At 39.0% G+C, this 24267-nt stretch overlaps 2 protein-coding genes and 1 long non-coding RNA gene across 4 annotated transcripts in view; 2 read left to right on the top strand and 1 right to left on the bottom strand.

Moving 5' to 3' along the window:
- LOC108902769 (homer scaffold protein 3) overlaps positions 1 to 13612 on the top strand; it is a 49115-nt gene extending 35503 nt beyond the window's left edge. The window contains exons 8-11 of the mRNA XM_051077159.1: positions 393 to 549; positions 6737 to 6847; positions 7963 to 8043; positions 10040 to 13612. Of these exons, the coding sequence (XP_050933116.1) occupies positions 393 to 549; positions 6737 to 6847; positions 7963 to 8043; positions 10040 to 10225 (535 nt within the window). The 3' untranslated portion in view covers positions 10226 to 13612. The remainder of the gene's footprint in view (positions 1 to 392; positions 550 to 6736; positions 6848 to 7962; positions 8044 to 10039) is intronic.
- Positions 13613 to 14613: 1001 nt separating this feature from the next.
- Positions 14614 to 16636, bottom strand: LOC108902770 (ubiquitin-60S ribosomal protein L40). The gene is made up of 5 exons (XM_018704769.1): positions 16560 to 16636; positions 16027 to 16138; positions 15786 to 15872; positions 15317 to 15419; positions 14614 to 14767 (listed from the first exon to the last, which is right to left on the bottom strand). Exons 2-5 carry the CDS (start codon positions 16127 to 16129, stop codon positions 14674 to 14676), a joined length of 387 nt encoding a protein of 128 aa, XP_018560285.1. The 5' UTR covers positions 16130 to 16138; positions 16560 to 16636; the 3' UTR covers positions 14614 to 14673.
- Positions 16637 to 18020: 1384 nt separating this feature from the next.
- LOC127143475 (uncharacterized) lies at positions 18021 to 23094 on the top strand. 2 transcript variants are annotated; one of them, XR_007814923.1, is made up of 7 exons: positions 18021 to 18116; positions 19109 to 19534; positions 19768 to 20193; positions 20427 to 20852; positions 21086 to 21511; positions 21753 to 22199; positions 22913 to 23094. It is a non-coding gene; the product is annotated as an uncharacterized LOC127143475 (long non-coding RNA). The 2 variants fall into 2 exon arrangements; XR_007814924.1 differs by lacking the exon at positions 20427 to 20852.
- The last annotated feature ends 1173 nt before the right edge of the window (positions 23095 to 24267 follow it).

A 24267-nucleotide genomic window follows, 5' to 3' on the forward strand; every position in this document is an offset into this window, starting at 1 on the left:
AGATGACTGTGTGAAATGTCGAAGGCTAATCCTACATACCCAGCACCAAATAAAAGTCAAAGATATCAACCAGCTAGTGAGTATAGTGGAGCATTTAGAGGCTAAAGAGCCTGATATTTGATAGAGATAGAGTTAGTTGATAGAGACCAAAAATAGAGCTAAAAGAGAGTGAGTATTGGACTTAAATTTGTTTGTTGGCAAAACATAACTCCAAATGATGTTAATGTTTGCTGAATGTGTAATTAGGCATATTTTTGTTAACACTTTAACCTGAATAACCTTATACAGTAATATGATGTCAGTGTGTATTTACAGGTTGTTCCCCTGCCCCAAAAGTGACCAAATAATATAGAAATAATATAGACTGTCTCTTCCTTGTGACTTCTCTTCAGGTCCATGTGTGAGATAAACCTGGAGGCTGAGCTCTTCACTCTGCAGGACAGCAACGCTAAGCTGGTGGCAGCGCTGCAGGAAGCAAACAGCAGCGTGGAGCAGTGGAAGAAACAGCTGGCTGAGTACCAGGAGGAGACTGATCGCCTCAGAGACCAGGTGACCATATGAACAGCTTGTACAAAGTAACACTGCATGATGGAATACCCAGGCACTTTGAAACAACTTAGTGTCATTTAAGTTTGGCAGAGACTGACACTGAAGTGTTACCAATTCAGCTCAGTTGTCATTTTTTGAGGTCACCATTTGTGACTGACCAACAAATGAATCAGAAATAAGTAAGTAATAGTAAAGATTTTTTTTTAATTAGAAGATTTGCCTTAGTTGTATGAGGTCTATCAGTCACTACTTTAGTTTCCAAACAGTTATAAGAAAATCTAAAAACACAAGAAAGGGTGAGAAAATCACTTCCTCAAAAAATAACATGGAGTATAAGCTACACCTATTGCAGAGCTATTGCACTGTGTCCTAATGTGTCATGCTGTTTCATGACAGAGTGTCCATTCAGTGGAGTTTCCACAGTTAATTATTGCAAGATATGGTGATATTGCATTTTTATATTACAACATCAACACAAGAAGTTAGTAATAGAAACTTCAAGCTGACAACTTGCATGAAACAGGATGGTCCACCTCAATAAACCTCGATACTCTTCCTGTTTTATTTCACTGTGCTGAGTTCAGTGTTTTCATATCGGTGCTGCAATATGTGATATTCAGTTTCCTGTCAGTCATTTCACACCCAGAGGAGGAAACTTGTCCCCCAGCAAATCTTTCAAAAACAAGTCACTCTACAAACTATCCTGTCACATTCCTGTTTTTTTATTTAGAGCTACACAGTAGCTCTTTTCAGTGTAGTTTGAATACATCACAGCATTGTTGTGGGAACTGTAAAGTAGATAGCTGAAAATGAACTATAATTTGCTTAGATCTTATTATGGCCTGAGTTATAATTTTACCATCAAAACCTCATGTGTATGCATTTGGTTTCAAATGAGGATTAATCAACACTTTGCTAAAATCAAAGCAGATAGTGTGTAGTTTTCCGGACATCCCCATCCTATGTGACCACTAATAAATAGCAACTGGATAATTTTATTTTATTCTCACATCTATAAGTATCACACTAAAATCCCCAAATGGGCTCGGTCTGTTCCAAAACTGCAGATGCATTTTTCATCCAGCCCCCCACCCCCACACCCCCTCCCCCCTTCCTTGGGATATTTCTGTTGACAGGCTCCCGTGATAATCACAGGGCCACGACGCAGGCATTTCATCTTTAATTCAGGGAGAGAAAATTGTGCCCTTGGTCAAGCCCAACAAGGCTTCTTCGATGCGACACAATTAAGTGCTGCCACATCCGGCCTGCAATGAAATTGTTATCACCAGTGACAGAAAACTGGCCCCTTTTATTTTTAGCCCACGTTGTGGTTTCATCTCTCTCTCTCTCTCTACGAGTCCAGGTGAAGGTTACCCCCGCCAAATACAGACGCACACTGCAGCAAAGTCAACCAGGTGGCTAGAAGTAGAGCATGCCTCAAGGGTTTGGCAACGGGGCGTTTGAGGGGGGCAGGAATGGTTGGATGTTTTTTTTTTTTTTTTTTTTTTTTGGGACAGGACACCCTATACTGCCCACCACCCCTCCTCCCTCTTCTCTGCCCCAGTTGCAGGAAGAAGATAAATCACTGTAGGAGCAGAAGGAGAGAGGTTGGCGTTGGCTGGCTTTTTCTCCCTCGTCACACTCTCAGCCTCAGCCACGTTGGTGTTCATCTGCCGCAGAAAGGCTCTGGGTTTATTTTCTGGGTTTCTGGGTTGACTCTGACCCCTGCTCAGTTTGAACAAGAATTGGTGGTTGTTTCTTAGGCAAGGCAACTTTATTTTTATGGTATGGCATAAGACATGAAAGATGTTAGGACAAAATTACAAAATAAAAAACTTCAGATGAAGAACTGCTGTAACATAGTATAAAGATAAAAGAGTATAAAAGAATATAAATTCTAAGTTACTAAACAGCTTTTTATTAAATAGCAGTCATATGCTATACTCACAAGTGCAACATGCTCCTATGAGATGGAAGCGTAGAGGTGTATTTAGCCCTTTTATTTGTTTTTACTATGAAACAGGATCATCATTGGAATCAGTTGTTAGAGCAAAGTAAACAGACATCCAAATAGAAAGAAATCAGTGGAATATAATGAATAAGTCAAGTCTCGTTGTTTCTGGAGCTGCTGTGACATCTTCTTCAGCTCACTTTCTCTTAGACATACTTATACAGCTCTGTTGGTTTTTCAATCTCCTGCCAGTGTATTAAGATTAAAACATTCCTGGGAGCGTTAAATTAGAAAGATGTCACAGTTTTCATAGGTTTTCTCTCTTCCTGTATGTTTGTACAGATGTAAGAGAGATGGAGCTGGTGCCTTTGGGGACAGTAGCTGTCACATACAGTGTGGATACAAAAGGGTTGAGTCCTTTGGGATCGCGTGGAACCCCCCCCCCAACCGCGGCAGTTTTCTGAAGCTCGGCTTGGACTGGCATGCGATGTAGCGTAGCATGGAATCTATAAAGAGCCACTTTGAAATTGCCTGTGAAAATGCAGAGGAGATGCTAAAGGAAAGGAAAGGGAACATGTTGACATGGGAGCAGGGAGCCCTCTCCACCCTCGCACACACATTTACATTTCAGACATTCAGCTGATGAAATTAAATGTAGGGAATAAGCAATAACACAGTCGTCCCTCTGTCTTCCTTATCAAGAAAACCTTTTTCTTTAACCAGCTGTCATTAACTGTTGCAGTAGTATTTCAATATATTTACTGCTACAAATAGCAGCTGTTTTCATTTTCATCATCTATGGGTTATTTTCTGCAATTGGTCCATAAAATGTCAGAAACTAGTGAAAAAGGCCAAACACAAGGGCCCAAAGCCAATCCCGATGTCTCCTAGTTGAATATTTGGCTAGAGGTTGAGGAATTGAAGATTCATCTTTGTATTATAAGTTACTCTAAGTAAACGATGAGCAACCAAAGTGCCTTCAGCAGACAATTAGCAAACCAATGCTTCACCTGTCAGCTGTGATCATGTCATATGTCAGGTTTCATCTACAGCATCTGGCAATTACTCTGAAATGCATGCAGTAATCTGATTTAATCCAATTAAGGGAATGCTCAGAATATTTTAACTGTATATAAACCTTTTTATTTGATTTTCTTACCATTACTGTCATAAACAGGTTGCACTTAACTTGCTTAACACAGAGATGTATAAACAAAATCTACATTTAACAGGCCATAATATAAAGCTGTGCATATGAAAGGTCAGTAGAGCCAGCGTCAGATTTATAAAACGAGCAGTGTAATGCTTGAGCGCCTTGTCACTTAAAATAAATATATGCAAAGCATGTTGTAATCAGATTTTTTTGCTTCACACTGTGTAAACACTCAGGACTCAATGAGATTGTTGTCTTAATCTGATCACTCCCACAGCATGGAAAACATACAGTGTTATTTTTTTCATTTACAGTAAACAAAGCCTAATGGGAACTGAAGCCCTAACCCTGTGGGTGTTAGTGCCATGCTCTGACTTTAAAACATAACTTGAGTTCAAACTTTAAATTGCATCTACTGTAGTGGAGACTTCAAAGGCTGAACAGCTTGTCCTTGTTTAGTAAAACTGTCACTCACCTTCTTTGGCCTTTCCATGAATATGTTAAATGCAGGGAAGTGGGAAAAATATTTTTCATGATTTATCACAAGGTCACATCCCTCCAGCAATTAAAAAAAAAAAAGTCTCCATAGCGAGAGGTTTCAGTACTGTGTCCATTGGCAGTAAAGCTTTTTTTCCACAGAAGCATCATAGTTTGTGTGTGTGTGTGTGTGTGTGTGTGTGTGTGTGTGTGTGTGTGTGTGTGTGTGTGTGTGTGTGTGTGTAGTGGAGAGTCAAGAGAGATGAGAGAGGAAATGAATCAAGAAAATGCCCTTGATTCATTTGTAGATTGCATAGCAGAGTGATGCATGATGGATGCTGCTAAACACACCATTAGTTCTGACCGTGTGTGTGTGTGTGGGTGGGTGGGTAGCCAATGACCCTCCTGTTGGTTTTCCTCATTTCCATCAACAGTAATCATCAAACATACAGTATGTGTATTTGTGTGTGACTGAGTGTGTGTTTATTCCTCAGTGATTATATTACTGCATCTCTACATTGATGCTGTTACGTAAAAACCTGTTCATGCTAATTTTGCTGATACTCTTCAGTTCACTGGAGGTGAGGGGCCACATGTTGTTCTCTTTATTTAGTGAATTACACCACACATTAGATTTATACACTCTTTACAATGCCCATTCATTGAATAACCTCTAAAATAAGATTGTCATGCATCAGATTTCTGTTTACTCTTTTCTGTTTTTTGTGTTTTGTTTTTTTACCAAGCAGATTCTTCTTTCTCATCTTTGCCCATCAGCAAATTATGGAAAAATCGGATAACATATTCCTGTGAAACCTGAACTAAACGACTTCAGACTGAACACTAATTGATTCGATTAAATTATGAAACAGAAACTTTTCAGCTCCTAAAGTGATTTTTGCAGGCTCAGAATATCAATTGAGAACAGCACTGTACTTTAGTGCAACAGCAAGATAAAGAGTTGTAAAGCACTGCTGAAATTCATGGTTTTTATGCCTCCATGCCGGCAACAGCTCTGATCAAAGTAACTTCATAAAACACATTTTTGGCCTTGTGAACGCAATATTTCACTAACATCTTGAGAGAATTTTTTCAAATTTGGCACAGACATTCACTTGGACTCAAGATGAGCTGATATTTCAAGAATTCACATCCTAATTAACTGGACTAGGTGGCAGAGGCATAAAATTGCGATGTGGTAATTCTGGTATAGACTATATTTTTGGATTGTTGATACTAATTTATCAGTGTGTAAGCAGCATTACTGTTGTAACTGTTAATTACTTGACTGTACAGTACAGTCTGGGCCCCTGTTTGACAGTCAACAGTCAGTAATATGAATAAATGACCATGGATTTTGATTTGACTGTATAAATAGACTGAATGTATATGTATATGTAATTCTTTCATCAACCTGTGAGACATGTTCGGTCGCAAACTGAAATAACCTGGTTGTATAAATATTGGGGTAAATTTTAAAGTCTAAAGTCCAATGTAGAAACTGAAAGGCTCAAAGACATAGCACACATGTCTGACCAAATGGCTCAGGTGGTTAAAAGATTGCTGTGAAGTTCTGAGAACAGAGGGTTGAGTCTTATCAATATTAAAATTGTTAGAACCCATGGAGAATTGATATTAACAGATCAATTACCTCAGCTCTGTGTAACTGTGATCATCAGTCGTCTTTGAAAAGTGTTGTTTTGACTAAGTAGCACGCTAGCTAGCTGATTCTTGTCTCAACTATAGTCTGATAAACAGTAAATTCATCTAACTCAGTGCCCCACATTGCCATTTCTAAAGCTAGCTGTCATACTTTACGGAACCATGTGAGTGTGATTTTCATGGGAACCATAGATGGGAACGCAGCCGTTGAGGCTTCCATCGTTTCGTTGAGTCTTCAAACATGGGATTGAAAAACGAAAAATGATTGATGCTGCCTGGTCATAAAGATTACTACAATGAAGAACCTGCTGAATCCCACTGATGTTACACTCATGTAAATAGAGTCAAATTGCAAATCCAATCCCAACCTGTGAGAGGCAGCAATGTGTCTTCCAGCAAGGTTTTCTTCAGATCAGATTATGGATGTTCTTATAATACATCCATTGGCCCCACTTTGAGGCACATGACCTATGACAAAAGAGCAGCTCAGAAAACAGCAATTTATAATTTGATTAATTTACAGTCCATCAACCTACAAATGAGACAATAATTAGCTAGTTAGCATGCTGCCTCCTTACTGTGGCAAAATTGTTAATGCATATTAATTGTTAATGCATTATGTTATTATCAATCTGATATTGATAAGATGATCAAAAGTTACACAGAGCTGATATAACAGATCAGTTACCCCAAGTCTGTGTAACCAGAACTTTTCCAGGCTACTGTCACTGGGCATGCAGCGTCGTCATACGGAAGTGTCCGTGGTTTCAGTTGGAAAAACACCTGTTGGAAGACGCCTTCCTATGCATTAACATGTTTGGATGCATCAACGGACATCTTAATGTGTTAACACATCCGAACGTTGTCTTGTCTTTGAGTTCAAGGAAAAGCACTATATAAATTAAATGTATGTATGGAAATATTAAAAGTATGTTGTGTTCCAGGTAGCAGAGCTCGAGGCCCAGCTGGGGCACCCTGCTGCTGGTCAGACTGGTAGAGAGGAGCTGAACCGGTCACTGGAGGAGCTGGAAGCCCTGCTGAGCGCCAAAGACCAGGCAAGACACTCAGTCCATTGCACACTGTACAAATCTGTTTACTACCATAAAGGGAATGTTCAGAGTGGAAAACAAGCACATAATACACCAGCACATATAATATACTCTCTGTAATCAATTGGAAGTGTGAGCCTTAATCTCCGTCTTTATATTTATTTACCTTGATTAAAAAAACCCAGCAAACATTCAATAAAACTGTTATTTGTAAATTAATTAAGCTACAAGAGCTAGAAAAGTCTCTGAATTATATTTAAGGCTTTTAATGAGGCTTTTCTTAAAAAGTATCTTCTGGTTCAATAATTTAGTTTTTGTCTTGTCTAAAAGATAATTACTTGACAAAATTTTAAAGAATTTAAGTGGACATAGATTAAAGAGATGAATGTGTTTTTGATCTTGATTTGTCTTCTTGGCACTATCATTTTTCTTATTATTGTTTAATTGCTTTGGTCAGCCTGAAGAGAGCTTTGATAAAATGCCACAGACTTACAAAACACACCAAAATGAAAGTTAAGATTTAAGACAAGAAGCAGATTTCCAGAGCTACAACTTACATATTAAGTGAAATCAGGACTTAACATATTCTTGAATCACCTTTATAACTTTTTCCAGTTCCACCTTACAAATATACATTTTATGCTGCCAAAGTATCATCTTGTGAACATTTTATGCTTGTTTTGGCCAAATCAGTGTCCATCAAATGCATGTGTACACTCAGTCATTTTCCCCACATAAATAAAAAGGATGTTAAAGTGAAATATTCTTTGAAAGCAGCTTGCTTCTGTCCTGTGGCCTCATTAACATAACCGTGTCTGTGCCATCATTTAAACAAGTTCCACTTTTGGCACAGCAGGATTTATACAAGGTGACAGTGTTTCCCTGGAGGCAGAACCCTCCTCTTCCTCAAAAACATCAAGGTGTCCCAAATCTTACCACCAGCCCAGGCGTATGATAAATGACTCTGTGTCTTCTAGAGCTACATCTATGTATGGACTGAAGCATTTTGGTGCAAAACAAAAGATGGATGCTCCATATTCTGATGGGATGATGTGTGTGCAGGTATCAGGAAGGCGATGTGAAGGCGGTGTTATGACAGCTCGAAATTACTGTGTTTTCAGGAAATTCACAATCTACAGAGCAAGAAAACAGATGTGGGTGAGCTACAGAAGGAAAGAGAGGACGCCATGCAGAGACTCCAGGTAAGATGATGAGGAGTTTAGTTTTATTTTTAAACTTAAAAGTTGTCCCAGGGAGCTCAAACTCTACACATTACTATCAGCAACTCTGTTTTGCTTCAGGACTCAACTGGTGTTACTGAGAGATAACACATGTCTCATACAGACTTAATGGTTAACAAATATATTTTAGGTTAGGCAACATGTCAGTCTGTAGTACACTCAGTTTCCAGGCTCAATCAATCCTTTTTGGAGCACTGACAGTAAATGACACTTATATTCACAAACACAATTACACAATTGAAATGTTTTACACATGTACAGATTTTATTAACAAACATCAAGAGAAAATATAATGCACAACAAAGATGAGAGGAAAATTAAACACTGCTGCCATTTTATAGCGTACGTAACTTACAGCTCTCAATTACACTGCTGTTAAACAGTAGTCTGCCAATTAAAATTTGGACTGACAGGCTGTAAAATTCTTAGTTTTTGATTGTTTTACTCATTTATTTTTGTTTTGTTTCTCCCTACATTACCTATGATTAGAGCAATTTCATGCAGTAATGTGTCAAGATCTTTTCAGAAAGCTTCTTATCAGTATCCCGTTATCAAGACTGCAAGTGTAAATTTCTGGAAAGGTACTGTGATCTTGCACAACAGTCAGAGATAATGGGATTTTTTTCTTTATTCAGCCACATTTCTACAGCAAATTGTGAACACAATTACACTGAATTTGTGCTGCACAAATCAGTTTGCTTCCACTACATTTTCATTGTTACTTAACCTTGCAGAGCTTTTATTATATCACAGAAAAGTAGGAAAGCTACTTTTATCTCCCCTCTCAGAAAGAGACATAAAAGCATTTCATTTTCAGGGTGAACAGAAACATTCATATCTTTTTTGCCATTGTTGCTTGTGCTAAGAGGTCACCAGTTCACTCTTTTAAAGACTTTCTTTTCACATCTCACACTAGTGTAGTGCTGCTGGTTTAATATGCATAGACTAGAAGCTTTCTTGTAGTAAAAAGTTCTATTTTTGTAGAGTGCTGACTTGACTTATGTGCTGGTTTCTTCTGTTCTCCAAACCAGACAGGACCACACAGTCAACTAATGGAAAATCAAAGCACTGATACTGTACTTAGAAAGGAGACAGTGCAGCTCAGACTAGCAGCAGTGCAGCATAGAACCACTACAGGTGAACTGAGGACCTCAAGGAGAAAACAAATTGTATTGAATTTCCATGTTAATGCAGGAGATTATACCTGATGCATATTGCATAGCCTTGATTAGCCTCTCTATCATTTTTAGTAGTGATGTCAATTGTGAATAATGTATATTCATATTTGACCTTTGCTGTCCTTGTGTTCATTCCTTCATCTATTCATTGGTGTATTTGGCATACAGAATAACCACGTAAAACACAAAATTGCACATTAAAATTTGCAGCATAAACAGTTTTAAGCCAATAGGCCTGATGGGAAATTCTCAGCACTCAGCAGCCACATAAGAAATGACAAATTTACAGACATTAAGGAGAGACATGAACTGGTTGTTGTTCAAACCTGCAGTTCTCCTCAAGTAGACTGTATCTGACGAGCTGTTGCACTGCAGTTGTTGCTGTCACAGTTTGAATGGGCAGTATTCATCACAGTATACATGTGTACTGATATTCATGTTGAACTTGAAGAATGTAGGCATTTAGACATACACTGGAATAGATTGTACTTCTCATCACTAAGCTCAGTTTGAAAATGTTTTTTTGTACAATGCTGTGACTTAGATTTTTTTTAAAGTGCTTCTGATCACTCTCACTCACCTAAACTTTAGATAGAGGAACACTGAAAGTGGATGTGTCAGGTGTGCCCCACATAAAAATACATTATAAAGAAATAAAGAGCACTGGTTGCTCATGCTAAAGCACAGAAATACAATGAATACATCAAATGTAATGTCAGAGTTGGATACCTGACTAAACTCCAATAAAACTGCATTAACAACACTTACTGTGTCTGCAGGATCTGGAGAGACGAAACACTGAGCTGGAGGATCGGGTTCAGAGCGCTGAAAGGACGCTCGCCTCCAGCCGGGAGGAGCGGGAGCAGGCGGAGGTCGAGGTCCGACGCGTCATCGAGGTTCTGGATGTCAAAATCTGTGACCTGAAGGACCTGAGACAGAGCCTGGCAAAACTTGTTGATAAATAGCCACAGCAGCAGTTGGGCTGCATCTCCACAGCCAGAGCTGGTTTCCTTCATGTGGCTTTGATTTGTGTTCCACTGATTTAACAGCAGAGCAGAAATCAAAGCATGAGGGAGGAAAACGTACAGGCGTTTACCTTCATGGATCTCGGTTTGGGTTAGGGTTTTTTAAGATCAGTGCAGAAACCTCTTACAGGTGCCATGTGCAGCACAAACCATCTGTACTGTGCATCACTGTCACATTAACCTTGCAATAATTATCTTAAACGATTGACAGTATGGTCTAATTTGCTACTGCTACTTGCTTTTCCATGCTACAATTCCATCAGCTGCAAGTCCTTCAGCCCCTCAATCCTGAAGAGGATAAAGATTTTTTCAGCATCTGACATCACTGACAACAGACAGCTTTATGTCTGTTTTCTGTAGAAGAACAGCGCCCTCCTACACTTTTTCATGCCATAGCAATCAAGTGTATTATGTTAAAATCTGACCTGGTGATTTAATGTAAAGATGCAGAGGCTGAAAGAAGCTGAAGCTCTTTTCAGTGATGGTCTCAATTGTTTATGATAATTATACTGATAATTTATTTAAGTGATGATTTATTCATAAGAATACGCAGTACTACACAAAGCACCTTTAACAGAGGACTTGCACAAAAACAGATTTTAAGTTTGCTATTTTGCAAAGGTAGACATTTCCTACAGGTATTTAGGGATTTTTTTACTTGTGTATTAGTTTATTTTTGTGTGGTCTATCCTTGTTTAATACAGAGTGGGGAATCTACTTGTACTGGTGTAGTTCTCTCACTGACCTAAGAGGCAAGAGGAAGAGTAAGACTTGGAAATAATAAAAAAAAAAAAATTACGGCCCGACAGTGTTTAATAAAAGGCAGTGCTCTGATTTCCTGCAGAGCCAGAGGTCTCAACCACTCAACCGTGTCTGGGCACGGACAATAACTGTAACAGCCGGAGTTGCATCAGGCCATGAGATGGCTGAAAGATAAAGTTTTATGAATAACTGCATTTTTATACCTTATACATAAATATTTTTATCATAACTCTGGACATTTAGTTTATAGAAACCTCAAAATGGCTGTTCATAAATGCTTCATTCAGTGTTGTCAGAGGCCCCTTTCCCATTAAACTAATAGCCTGAGGCCCACACATAATAGCCCTGTATGAATAAAGCTTTTAGATTAGCATTTTCTCATAATGTTACTGCTAAATCTCAAAACTGAGTGCTAGTAAGAGAACTGATAAAAAAGAAATCAAGCTATAAAAGCAAAATGTCTGCCTTTGTACAATAACAGACGTGAGTTTATTTTGGTGTCATCCTTTCCTTTAACACTGTGGAGATGCACCCAGTAAGAGTTTGGTTGGGGTAAGGACACATGAAGGCAAAGACCTTAAATAAAGTCAGTTCCAGTTCACCATCAGCAGCCTGTACTGGCCTCACACCAGCCAGAACATCAAAAAACTCAGAGATGCAACAACCTGCTCTCATTTTGTCCTCTGAGGATCGCCAGCGCATGACCGTTGTATTTTGCTCATGTTTCGTGAGGACTACTCTTTCTCACCACTTATTCTGTTATTCATGTTCATTCATGGGTCACTCACAGGCAAGATAGGACATCAACAATAGCTTCCCAGCTAAAATGATGCTAAATTCAAGCTGCGACTTAGTAGGTTTGTCCCCTCCACCGGCCACTGACACATAGATCAGCATTTGAAGGAAAGATCCTAAAGTGTCACTGTGGCCTGTGGACGAAGGCGCTGCTTCTCCACTCTGACGTCGCTGAGTTCAACCTGAGATTGCACTTGATGATGTTTCTGCCAAGTTTTACTTTGTTTACATTTGTCTGTGTTCACAAAATGATCCTGTTCTACTTTATGTACTTTCTCTGTGTTTCGCAACACTACCATTTACCATAATAGTAATAATAACCCTAGAGAGAGTCTAAGCACAGCCGCAGAGCATAGATCACTGAGAGCACTGCATGAGCTCTGCAGAAGCCCCCGTACCTGCCAAGGAATGTGAAACTGTGTGTGTGTGTGCGTGTGTGTTTGTGTGTGTATGTACACATTACTTAGCAGTGTGCTACCTCAGACTGCTTGAGTTAAAAAGCACAACTGCAGTAGTTTTAGCAAATGGGTACTTAATTGACTTGTCTGTCTAGCTTTGTATGTGAACTTCTGATGCACACTATTGATCTTTGCTTCTTGCCCCCTGATGAGTTATTGATTTCTTCATATGACAGTAATATAGGTACAAATAAGGTGCAGCTCTTTGCAGCTGATGATGCAGTAACTGTCAGAATCATAATAACATGTCAAAATGTGATTTAAACAGGTCATAACTAAATCTGTTGATGTGATAAACTGCCAGACTGTGGTAGTAGTATTACATTAACATGCAATTATTACTTTGTAAGGCTTGTATCATTTTCAACTGATGGTTTATCATTTACACTTTAGGTGACTTAACTTTGAGATTTTATCATAGGGAGTCAAAATGATCTCCTCAGCCATTTCAGCATATCTTATACTTAATATAATGATACAGCACTGATCACATTAAGGGTTTTATTATACTTTAAGTCCAATAAGACTGACGTGTCATCACTTTGACTGGTTATTACATTATCTGGCATTTCTGGCATCAGCCTCTTCATGCAAGTAAAACTGAATTAGCAATAAAGTTTCTAGCATAGATGCCTGTTCATAGTAGATACAAGTAATTTGTAGGTAATGACACCTGTTCTCTTCCATTTTAACAACAGAAGTGTTTTTTTTTTCTCATGGCTTCAAATGATTTGAACGGATCGTTACCAGCCTTTTATCAAACATGAAGAAGATACACAGGCCGTCGGCTCCTCGCAGCACGAGCTCCTCACGGTTAATGTCAGAAACACTTAGCTCCACAAAAGCCTTATTCCAGTGTATAATTACTACACAATAACACTGTGTGAATACATTAGTAGTAGTTTGTGTATACACAGAGAGGGAGCAGAGTGACTGTCCTCTAACTGTAAAGCCCAACTTCCCTCCTGGTGTCTCACCTCTGTTTTGACTTATCATACTTGAGAGTGTAACAGTGTTTCAAGTACACTATGTAAGCAGCTTTGTTCCAATTTTATAATAGAAAATGAATTAGATCTTCAGTATTATTGTATGGCTACAAGATAAAGGAGGAATCCATCTCATATTTCAGACAGTTAGCTATTAGTTAGTTATTTCAATTAATAGTTGAAGCAGGTTGAATGAATTGATTCCTCCTTAAATACACTGGAATAAGGCCTTTTTAAAACATCTGTTGCCAGCTGTTAGAGAGAATGCAGTACCAAAGATGCACCACTGTCACGCTGAAGCCACATAAACTGGAATAAACACACAACTTCTATATGATGCTAAACTTTCATTTCCATTGGATTATCAAAATTAAGTTTTTTTTTTTTTTTTATATAGCTCATTGCTCAGTGTCCAAAACATTTGACCTTTCAGTACGACTCAAAATACCTCAGAACACTTCAGTTAGTTCAGGTTAGTTTCATCAAAGTACTGGTAAACAAGAAAAGAGGAAAAATGTCTGCTGGTGTTGGGCAGTCCAAGGCCACAATTTTGTCGTTTCACAAGAATTACCGAATTTGAGGAGAGCCGGCATTTGTACGGGATTTGACAATGTGAGATGAGTTCCTTATATTTGTATAGAACTGTTTAACATTAAAACTCAGTCATGCAAAGTCACTGCTGTGTCCTTTGTGTGATGGGAGGGCAAGAACCTCAGGGTTGTTGTTATTTAGCACTTAGCACTTTACATTTACATATGAGTTAATATTTTTCCTCATGTTATTTAAGTTTTCTTTAAATGATTTTATGTTAGTTGATTGCCATCTCATGGCAATATTTTCGTCAGCGGTGGCTGTGATCCATGGAAATGCTGTGATAAACTTTTCACAGCTTCTTAGTGTTGGGAGAGACATGTCGTTGGCATGTGCTGTTTTGGAAGCCAATCTGAAAGAAAATGGAACTCATGCCCAGCCAATATAAAACAGCATAGTTAGGTTTGGTTGTAGTTTCAGCCAGGGCCAGTTCCAAGAGGCAGGTTTATTGAATTACTCGGATAACTCAGTGAACAGGCCTCTGGCGTAAAACTCGCCAAACTCTTCTCATGAATATCTATAATCTTCATTTGGGAACATTTGGCAAACAGTAACATGAGTTTATTGCAGTCCCATCTTGTTTCAGGCAGTCTGGAAACTTTTTCTTCTTGTTACATCACCCCGCACAGCTTCTTAACCATATATTGCAAACATGAATTTAAACCAAGCTAAAAACTGTTGTTTTCTTCCTGCCCTGTTAAAGCTCTACTCAATAATTCAAGTCAGACAAGCAGCATCATTTTCTTACATTTATTTTAACACAAAATGGCATACAGAGCCACTTCAGACTGAATGTCTACTTCAGCTTCTTCTTGGGGCGAAGGTTGTTTGTGTGTCCACACTTCTTCTTGCGGCAGTTGACAGCACGTGGGTGCAGACGGGCATAGCACCTGAAATACAAGAGGTCAGGTCAGTTATGAGCTAAAATTTCCTTAAGCAATATTTGAATTAATAATCATGATCACCATGGATCTTGCAGTTCTTGGGAAATTAGGATATTTTGTTCTAGTGCCAATAAATTTTGAAATGTTTGCCACATTTGAAAATCTAAACTAAGATTAAATCTTAGCACGAGACACTGACTAAATGTTGCAAAAACTGCAACAACAGTAAACATGTCAGCCAACATCTAAGGTCCATACAAAGCTTTTACCTGTTCAAAATTGCTGTCTTTTGTAATTCCAGCCCATTTACACAAATTAACCACAACACCCTGCAGTTTAGTTACAGCTTCCATCCTGTGTCATCTCCATGTAGTTCATTACACTTTATAGAACAAGTAAGTGCATAATTTTAATTAAACCCAGGCAAACCAAAGCACACTGCCTGCAGTGCCATTTGAGAAGTATTGTATTCTAAACTCTTCACTATACTTAACAGCACCACTGCACACAAAATTAATAAAACAGACTCAGGATGATATTCAGGACTGCACTTACTTGCGGCAGATCATCTTGTCGCAGTTGTATTTCTGGGCCAGCTGTCTGAGTGAAGGCTCAATGATGCCACCACGCAGACGCAGAACCAGATGAAGAGTGGACTCTGGTGGGCAGTCAAGAGACCTTTATGTCAATTTCAAGTTCAAGAAATCTTCCCTACTTGGGAATCTTACAGACTATAGGATACATTTTAAAAATCCATAGCAGAGATCTTTTTTATAAGAATGGATGAAAGATGCTGATCTCTACACATCCGTAATAATAATAAAGATCAGCACACAATTCACAAATATAGACACACTTTGGTGTTACTATCATCCTTACAATTTCTAGATGACCTCTGTGTTAACTTCTTTGAATACTTCCATAATATTAATCTATTTTAATTTATGAGAATAACCTTATCTATGTTTCACTGTGACAGTAGACGCATACAGCCCATCTGGCCTGGATTTAATTGAGCCGTTACCTTTCTGGATGTTGTAGTCAGACAGTGTGCGTCCATCCTCCAGCTGTTTGCCAGCGAAGATCAGACGCTGCTGGTCAGGGGGAATTCCTACAAACACAATGACACTTATCAACCAATTTCCATTTACGCTTACACTTAAAGACGTCTTGGGAAAATTATAACGCTGTAAGTTAAGTCTACAAGGTAGAGTTACCAAACTATCAAGATTCCCATCAACTTCAGGGTTAAATGTCACTCTCACCTTCCTTATCTTGGATCTTAGCCTTGACATTTTCGATAGTGTCGCTGGGCTCAACCTCGAGGGTGATGGTCTTCCCCGTCAACGTCTTCACGAAGATCTGCATGTTTGCAGGCTGAGAGAGAAAACTGACGTTAGCTCCAGGTGCGGCAAGCTAGCTCTAACACCGTAGTTTAACGGTGATAACAGAAAGGCCAATCATACTATATATACAAGAAATGAAACAGTGATAAAGCCACGGTTGAATTCTAAACTATTATAGTGATTTTGAAAGCCCGTGCAGAATATTTTGTCAGTGACGCCGTTAGCTAATGTTAGCCGCCAGTGCACTCGGTGCGGGGCCTCGCCACATGCGTACCGCTAGCGTGGAACTCTTGTCACAGGTTTCTCTATTTTTTGCCTCCGAACTGAGCCAGTAACACCTAATACCCTATTGCTGCCGATATAAGGCTAACAATGTTATGATTTAATCGCATTTAATAACTCAGACATCGACAAAAACCGTCAAATATAAACTGGACAAAACGTGTACCCACCCGGCCGCTAGCTGAGCCTCAACGAAAAGAGAGCGGAAGAGGTTGGCGGTGAAATACGTCATTTCCTTCTGCCGGTTTCCTCGGCAATAAAATCGTGTTTTATTATTATTATTATTATTTTATTTTTATTTTTGGTCATATTTAAGTTGTCTTTTCCACTTGTTTTTCTCTTTGAAAAGGTGATACACTATACAATGAATTTATTGCTTAAAATAAGTAACAAATTTAATACACAGTATTACTACTTTATTTGCGTAAAAGGTCAGAGTACTTCTTCCACCTCATTTCTAATCAGGAGAGCTTGTGGAAATAAAAACGATATTTTGCGGCTTACTGCCTGTATCAGTTACGACAAATATACGAGGGGAACAGCACACTTTGCGTATGATCCTGCAAACGCACATTAAACAGAACAGTTTGTGTTTCCACATAACAGACAGATGAGGGCGACAGCGACCCGTGTGGTTAACTCTAAAAGTTGAATGCTTCAACAGCCTTGGTGCCAGATTAAGAAACTGAGTGTAATGACTAAAATGGATGAGGGTGCAAAATTACATTTATGAGTACAGAGTTTTGAGTACATAAGATAATATGTGTTAGAGGTACAGCACATTTCTGTGCTGAACACAATCCAAAATGAGGTTTGACTGACACCTGCTGTTGTACTCATGGAAGTGATCTTGAGCTACACTGTGAACACAACAGTGTGCAAGCGTAAATTTATGCGAAGGATGTAGTGTATCATTTATTTTAATTTTAAATTACATTACATTTGATGTGTAAACCATTTTATATTCCATGCATGCATCCTTATACAATATCTTATATCTAACCAAAGCCCTTCTTTTGGTGTGTCATATAAAGGCCATATATAGCCACAAATTAAAATGCTTTCAACATAATTTCAATTGATATTCTATGGTAATGCGGGATTATGCATAAAACTTCAAAAGGGAAGTGTGCCCCCTCCCAAATATTTATTAGTAAGACTGCCATCAACAAAAACTCTCATTATTGACTAATCTAATAGTTATTTTTTTGATTAAACTTTTAGTTGGTTGGTCTGTAAAACATCCAAAAATTGGGAAAAATTAACATAAGATTTTGCTCAAACCTGAAGAACCAAATGTAAACATGTTAAAATGTTAAAACTGCTTTGTTTGTTTGGCCAACAATCCAAAACCCTATATATATATATATATATATATATGTATATATATATATATTTTATATATATATATATTTTTTTTTTTTTTTTTTTTTGCTGGCAAATGCGGGGTCGGCGCAGGGGCAAGAGGGGGCAGTGCACCCCCTAAACAAATGTCTTACACCCTAAAAAAATTTTCATCTCTGTATCCCTCCGCGCGCTCGCTCGCTCTCTCTCTCTCTCTCTCTCTCTCTCTCTCTCTCTCTCTCTCTCTCTCTCTCTGTGTGTGTGTGTGTGTGTGTGTGTGTGTGTGTGCGCGTGTGTATCTGTATGGCTTCACAGGGGTGCAGCCTGCTATGTTTTGTCGAACACAAGTGAGGCTGGAGGCTGAACACACCTGCGGCGCGAAGGTAAGGCTAGGGAGATAACTAGCTAGCGTTAGCGGACAGTGTTAGCATTAGCCTTCTCTTTGAACGTTTTTATCGCGTGGGTAATAATGTGTTTGTGTTTCCATGACCGAGGCGTCCCTGACATGAGTTGTGGACCTCCAGCATGGACTTGTGAAAACACAAGGAGCTCTTGATGTTCTGTTTGAATCCATGTTGTAATTGTTTGCAGTCACATCTTGCACCTCTTTGTAATTTCGTGTTCTATCCTAGTCATTTTAACTCCGTTCATAGCGGTCTATCATGCCGTTGTCGTCGTTTTGTCTCTATTTGTGGCCATTGTGTGTTATATTGTGTCTGTACCTGGCTGCTTTATACCTGGATGTCAGCGTTAACAACAGCAAATTTGACGTAAACTCGGGCTTTTGCTAACTTTTAATCACAAAGGCGGTAACAGCATACTGACTGACTTTGAAGATTAAATCTCTCGGAAGAGTTTGTTCAAATACAATGTCCCCAAATTGAGAAAAATGAGCAAACCTTGTGTATTAAAGTGAAAATGGCTGACTTCCTGTTGTTTTGAGGTCATGACATCAGATTTTTGTACATCTGGCCATGTTATAGATGTGCGAATTTCTTTCACATAAGACTAACTAAGCCCAATGCGGGATCACTTTCGAATGTTGCCTTTGTACAATTAGTTTTCAGGTCCTAAAAAACTGAGCAACTCCAACAGGGCCTAATACAAAAAGTAATATGTAATGATAAAAGTCTGTAATGTGGAAGCAATGCAGACGTATTAGTAATCCAAAATAGAAGTAATGTCACATTATAGTAAAACATAAAAAATGTCAAAAAAACGCCACAATATTGTAAGGCATAACATTTTTTTGTTAAATGTTCTGGTTCAGCTGTAATGTTATTTTTGTGTGTTTTCATGGTTAAAGTGTTGATGAGGAATAGGCAGCAGTGTATTGATTATTTTCCTTTGTATGTTTCTCTTTGATTTCCTCCAGGTGTCACCACTTCGTCCACAAGATCATCCACAATCGTAGAGACATGGTTCATGATCGGAGAGACATTGTTGAGGATGAGGGAGACATCGTCCACGATCAGAGACGTTGTCCATGATTGCAGAGACCTTGTCAAAGATGAGAGAGACGTTGTCCATGATCAGAGCCATTGTCCCATGCTTCGTAGAGACCTTGCGATAGAATCGGCGGAGACGGGGGTCACCGATTTGACGGCACTGCCCGCGATCATGGAGACATTGTCAATGATCACAGAGACAGCGTCTATGATCTCAGAGACATCGTCCACAATCACAAAGACATTGTCCATGATCGCAGAGACTTTGTCCATAATCTCAGAGACATTGTCCGTGATCACAGAGACCTAGTCCGCGATCACAGAGAGCCTTTGACCAAGACAAAGGCCTCCAGGTAATTCACAAACAGCTTTACATCAACTCTCCAACACAGAGCACTGTTTAGTAAGGCCTCAAAAAATGTCATAGTATAGTAAGGCATCAGAAATGGTCATAAAATGTTAAATGTTCTGGTTCAGCTGTAATGTTGAATATTTACCAGTGTTTTCATGGTTAAACTGTTGATGAGGAATAGGCAGCAGTGTATTGATTATTTTCCTTTGTATGTTTCTCTTTGATTTCCTCCAGGTGTCACCACTTCGTCCACAAGATCATCCACAATCGTAGAGACATGGTTCATGATCGGAGAGACATTGTTGAGGATGAGGGAGACATCGTCCACGATCAGAGACGTTGTCCATGATTGCAGAGACCTTGTCAAAGATGAGAGAGACGTTGTCCATGATCAGAGCCATTGTCCCATGCTTCGTAGAGACCTTGCGATAGAATCGGCGGAGACGGGGGTCACCGATTTGACGGCACTGCCCGCGATCATGGAGACATTGTCAATGATCACAGAGACAGCGTCTATGATCTCAGAGACATCGTCCACAATCACAAAGACATTGTCCATGATCGCAGAGACTTTGTCCATAATCTCAGAGACATTGTCCGTGATCACAGAGACCTAGTCCGCGATCACAGAGAGCCTTTGACCAAGACAAAGGCCTCCAGGTAATTCACAAACAGCTTTACATCAACTCTCCAACACAGAGCACTGTTTAGTAAGGCCTCAAAAAATATCATGGTATAGTAAGGCATCAGAAATGGTCATAAAATGTTAAATGTTCTGGTTCAGCTGTAATGTTGAATATTTACCAGTGTTTTCATGGTTAAACTGTCGATGAGGAATAGGCAGCAGTGTATTGATTATTTTCCTTTGTATGTTTCTCTTTGATTTCCTCCAGGTGTCACCACTTCGTCCACAAGATCATCCACAATCGTAGAGACATGGTTCATGATCGGAGAGACATTGTTGAGGATGAGGGAGACATCGTCCACGATCAGAGACGTTGTCCATGATTGCAGAGACCTTGTCAAAGATGAGAGAGACGTTGTCCATGATCAGAGCCATTGTCCCATGCTTCGTAGAGACCTTGCGATAGAATCGGCGGAGACGGGGGTCACCGATTTGACGGCACTGCCCGCGATCATGGAGACATTGTCAATGATCACAGAGACAGCGTCTATGATCTCAGAGACATCGTCCACAATCACAAAGACATTGTCCATGATCACAGAGACTTTGTCCATAATCTCAGAGACATTGTCCGTGATCACAGAGACCTAGTCCACGATCACAGAGAGCCTTTGACCAAGACAAAGGCCTCCAGGTAATTCACAAACAGCTTTACATCAACTCTCCAACACAGAGCACTGTTTAGTAAGGCCTCAAAAAATATCATAGTATAGTAAGGCATCAGAAATGGTCATAAAATGTTAAATGTTCTGGTTCAGCTGTAATGTTGAATATTTACCAGTGTTTTCATGGTTAAACTGTTAAAGAGGAATAGGCAGCAGTGTATTGATTATTTTCCTTTGTATGTTTCTCTTTGATTTCCTCCAGGTGTCACCACTTCGTCCACAAGATCATCCACAATCGTAGAGACATGGTTCATGATCGGAGAGACATTGTTGAGGATGAGGGAGACATCGTCCACGATCAGAGACGTTGTCCATGATTGCAGAGACCTTGTCAAAGATGAGAGAGACGTTGTCCATGATCAGAGCCATTGTCCCATGCTTCGTAGAGACCTTGCGATAGAATCGGCGGAGACGGGGGTCACCGATTTGACGGCACTGCCCGCGATCATGGAGACATTGTCAATGATCACAGAGACAGCGTCTATGATCTCAGAGACATCGTCCACAATCACAAAGACATTGTCCATGATCGCAGAGACTTTGTCCATAATCTCAGAGACATTGTCCGTGATCACAGAGACCTAGTCCGCGATCACAGAGAGCCTTTGACCAAGACAAAGGCCTCCAGGTAATTCACAAACAGCTTTACATCAACTCTCCAACACAGAGCACTGTTTAGTAAGGCACCAAAAATGTTCAAAAAATGTCATAGTATAGTAAGGCATCAGAAATGGTCATAAAATGTTAAATGTTCTGGTTCAGCTGTAATGTTGAATATTTACCAGTGTTTTCATGGTTAAACTGTTGATGAGGAAGGTAGTAGTGTATTGATCATTTTCCTTTGTATGTTTCTCTTTGATTTCCTCCAGGTGTCACCACTTCGTCCACAAGATCATCCACAACCGCAGAGACATGGTTCATGATCAGAGAGACATTGTTGAGGATGAGGGAGACATCGTCCACGATCAGAGACGTTGTCCATGATTGCAGAGACCTTGTCAAAGATGAGAGAGACGTTGTCCATGATCAGAGCCATTGTCCCATGCTTCGTAGAGACCTTGCGATAGAATCGGCGGAGACGGGGGTCACCGATTTGACGGCACTGCCCGCGATCATGGAGACATTGTCAATGATCACAGAGACAGCGTCTATGATCTCAGAGACATCGTCCACAATCACAAAGACATTGTCCATGATCGCAGAGACTTTGTCCATAATCTCAGAGACATTGTCTGCGATCACAGAGACCTAGTCTGCGATCACAGAGTGTCTTTGACAGTGAAGAAGTTCATTGAGACCAGGACAGAGGCCACCAGGTAATTCACAAACAGCTTTACATCAACTGTCCAACACAGAGCACTGACATTAAACTGTTTATGTTCAGTATTCAGTGTATCAGAAGAGTGTAATAATAGAAGTAATCTGTGGTATAAAGATAAACTTCAGTTTGATTGTACATGATCAGAAATTCTTAATTATGTCTATGTGTTAGGCACATTAGACTACACTGTGCAAAACAATATCAAGTCTACAAATAAAATATTGGAGTGAGTTGTTCATTCGTGTGTTCATTTTAATTGCTGGTCAGAGGGAGATTTGAAAAAATATCTTTACAGTTTATAATGACCAGTTTTACACATAGTTACATAAAAGTTTTCACATAAGTTGCTATTAAGACCTTTGTAAATTTGGTTGTTATTCATTAAATGGACAAAATGGACTTAACTGATAGTGTTTATTATTGTTGTGCAGTTTACAGTAACATACGACTGCTTCAGTGATTAGTTGATAGACACACAATTAATAATCATTTTACTTTTTCCTAAATATTTGTTGTTGTTGGTTCTTCTAGAAGTGATGACAGTCAAATGTTCATTTTCTGAAACAGCCCTCTAATGTTTGTTAAATGTTGTGGTTCAGCTGTAATGTTGAATATTTCTCTGTGTTTTCATGGTGAAACTGTTGATGAGGAATAGGTAGTAGTGTATTGATCATTTTCCTTTGAATGTTTCTCTTTGATTTCCTCCAGGTGTCACCACTTCGTCCACGACATCGTCCACGATCGCAGAGACATGGTCCATGATCGGAGAGACATTGTTGAGGATGAGGGAGACATCGTCCTCGATCAGAGACATTGTCCACGATCGCAGAGACCTTGTCAAAGATGAGAGAGACGTTGTCCATGATCAGAGACATTGTCCCATGCTTCGTAGAGACCCAATGATCTCAAAGACATCGTCCATAATCTCAAAGACATTGTCTGCGATCACAGAGACGTAGTCCACAATCATGGATTGTCTTCGTACAATGAAGAAATTCTTTGAGACCAGGACGGAGGCCTGCAGGTAATTCACAACAGACGTAAAAAATGTCAAAAAATCATGGTTTAGTAAGGTATCAAAAATGTCATAAAACTGTGATTGTATGGTAAAACATAAAAATGTGATAGTATACTGAGCCATTAAAATGTCTTAGTATGATGAGGGATAATAGTATCCTGATATAGTAAGGCATTAAATATTGCAGTATAGTAATGCATCAAAAGATGCCATAGATGTCAAAACATGTTATACTATTGTAAGGTGTCAGGAAGATTCAAAAAAGGCCACAGTGAATTAAGGCATAAACACACGTCAAAAAATGTCATAGTATTATATGGTCTCAAAAAATGTCATAGCATAGTATGTGTCAAAAACTGTCAAAAAATGTTGTAGTACAGTAAGGGGTGAAAAATGGTCAAAAAATGTCACAGTATAGTAAGGCATCAAAAATCATCAAAAAATGTCATAGTACAGTAAGGCATCAAAAATGGTGAAAAAATGTCTTAGTATAGTGAGGGGTGAAAAATGGTCAAAACATGCCATAGTATAGTAAGGCATAATAAATCATCAAAAAATGTCATGGTATAGTAAGGCGTCAAAAACCATCAGGCATCCAGAAATGGTGAAAAAATGTCATAGTATAGTAAGGGGTGAAAAACCATCGAAAAATGTCATAGTACAGTAAGGTGTCAAAAATAATCAAAAAATGTCATAGTATAGTGAGGGGTGAAAAATGATCAAAAAGTGTCACAGTATAGTAAGGCATCAAAATATTCAAAAAATGTCATAGTATAGTAAGGCATCAAAAATCATCAAAAAATGTCATAGTATAGTGAGGGGTCAAAAATGGTCAAAATGTCATAGTATAGTAAGGCATCAAAAATGGTGGAAAAATGTCGTAGTATAGTGAGGGTGAAAAATGATCAAAAAGTGTCACAGTATAGTAAGGCATCAAAAATCATCAAAAAATGTCATAGTACAGTAAGGTGTCAAAAATATTCAAAAAATGTCATAGTATAGTAAGGCATCAAAAATGGTGAAAAAATGTCTTAGTATAGTGAGG

The sequence above is a fragment of the Lates calcarifer genome, linkage group LG17 (assembly GCF_001640805.2).
Source record: "Lates calcarifer isolate ASB-BC8 linkage group LG17, TLL_Latcal_v3, whole genome shotgun sequence".
Lineage (NCBI taxonomy): Eukaryota > Metazoa > Chordata > Actinopteri > Centropomidae > Lates > Lates calcarifer.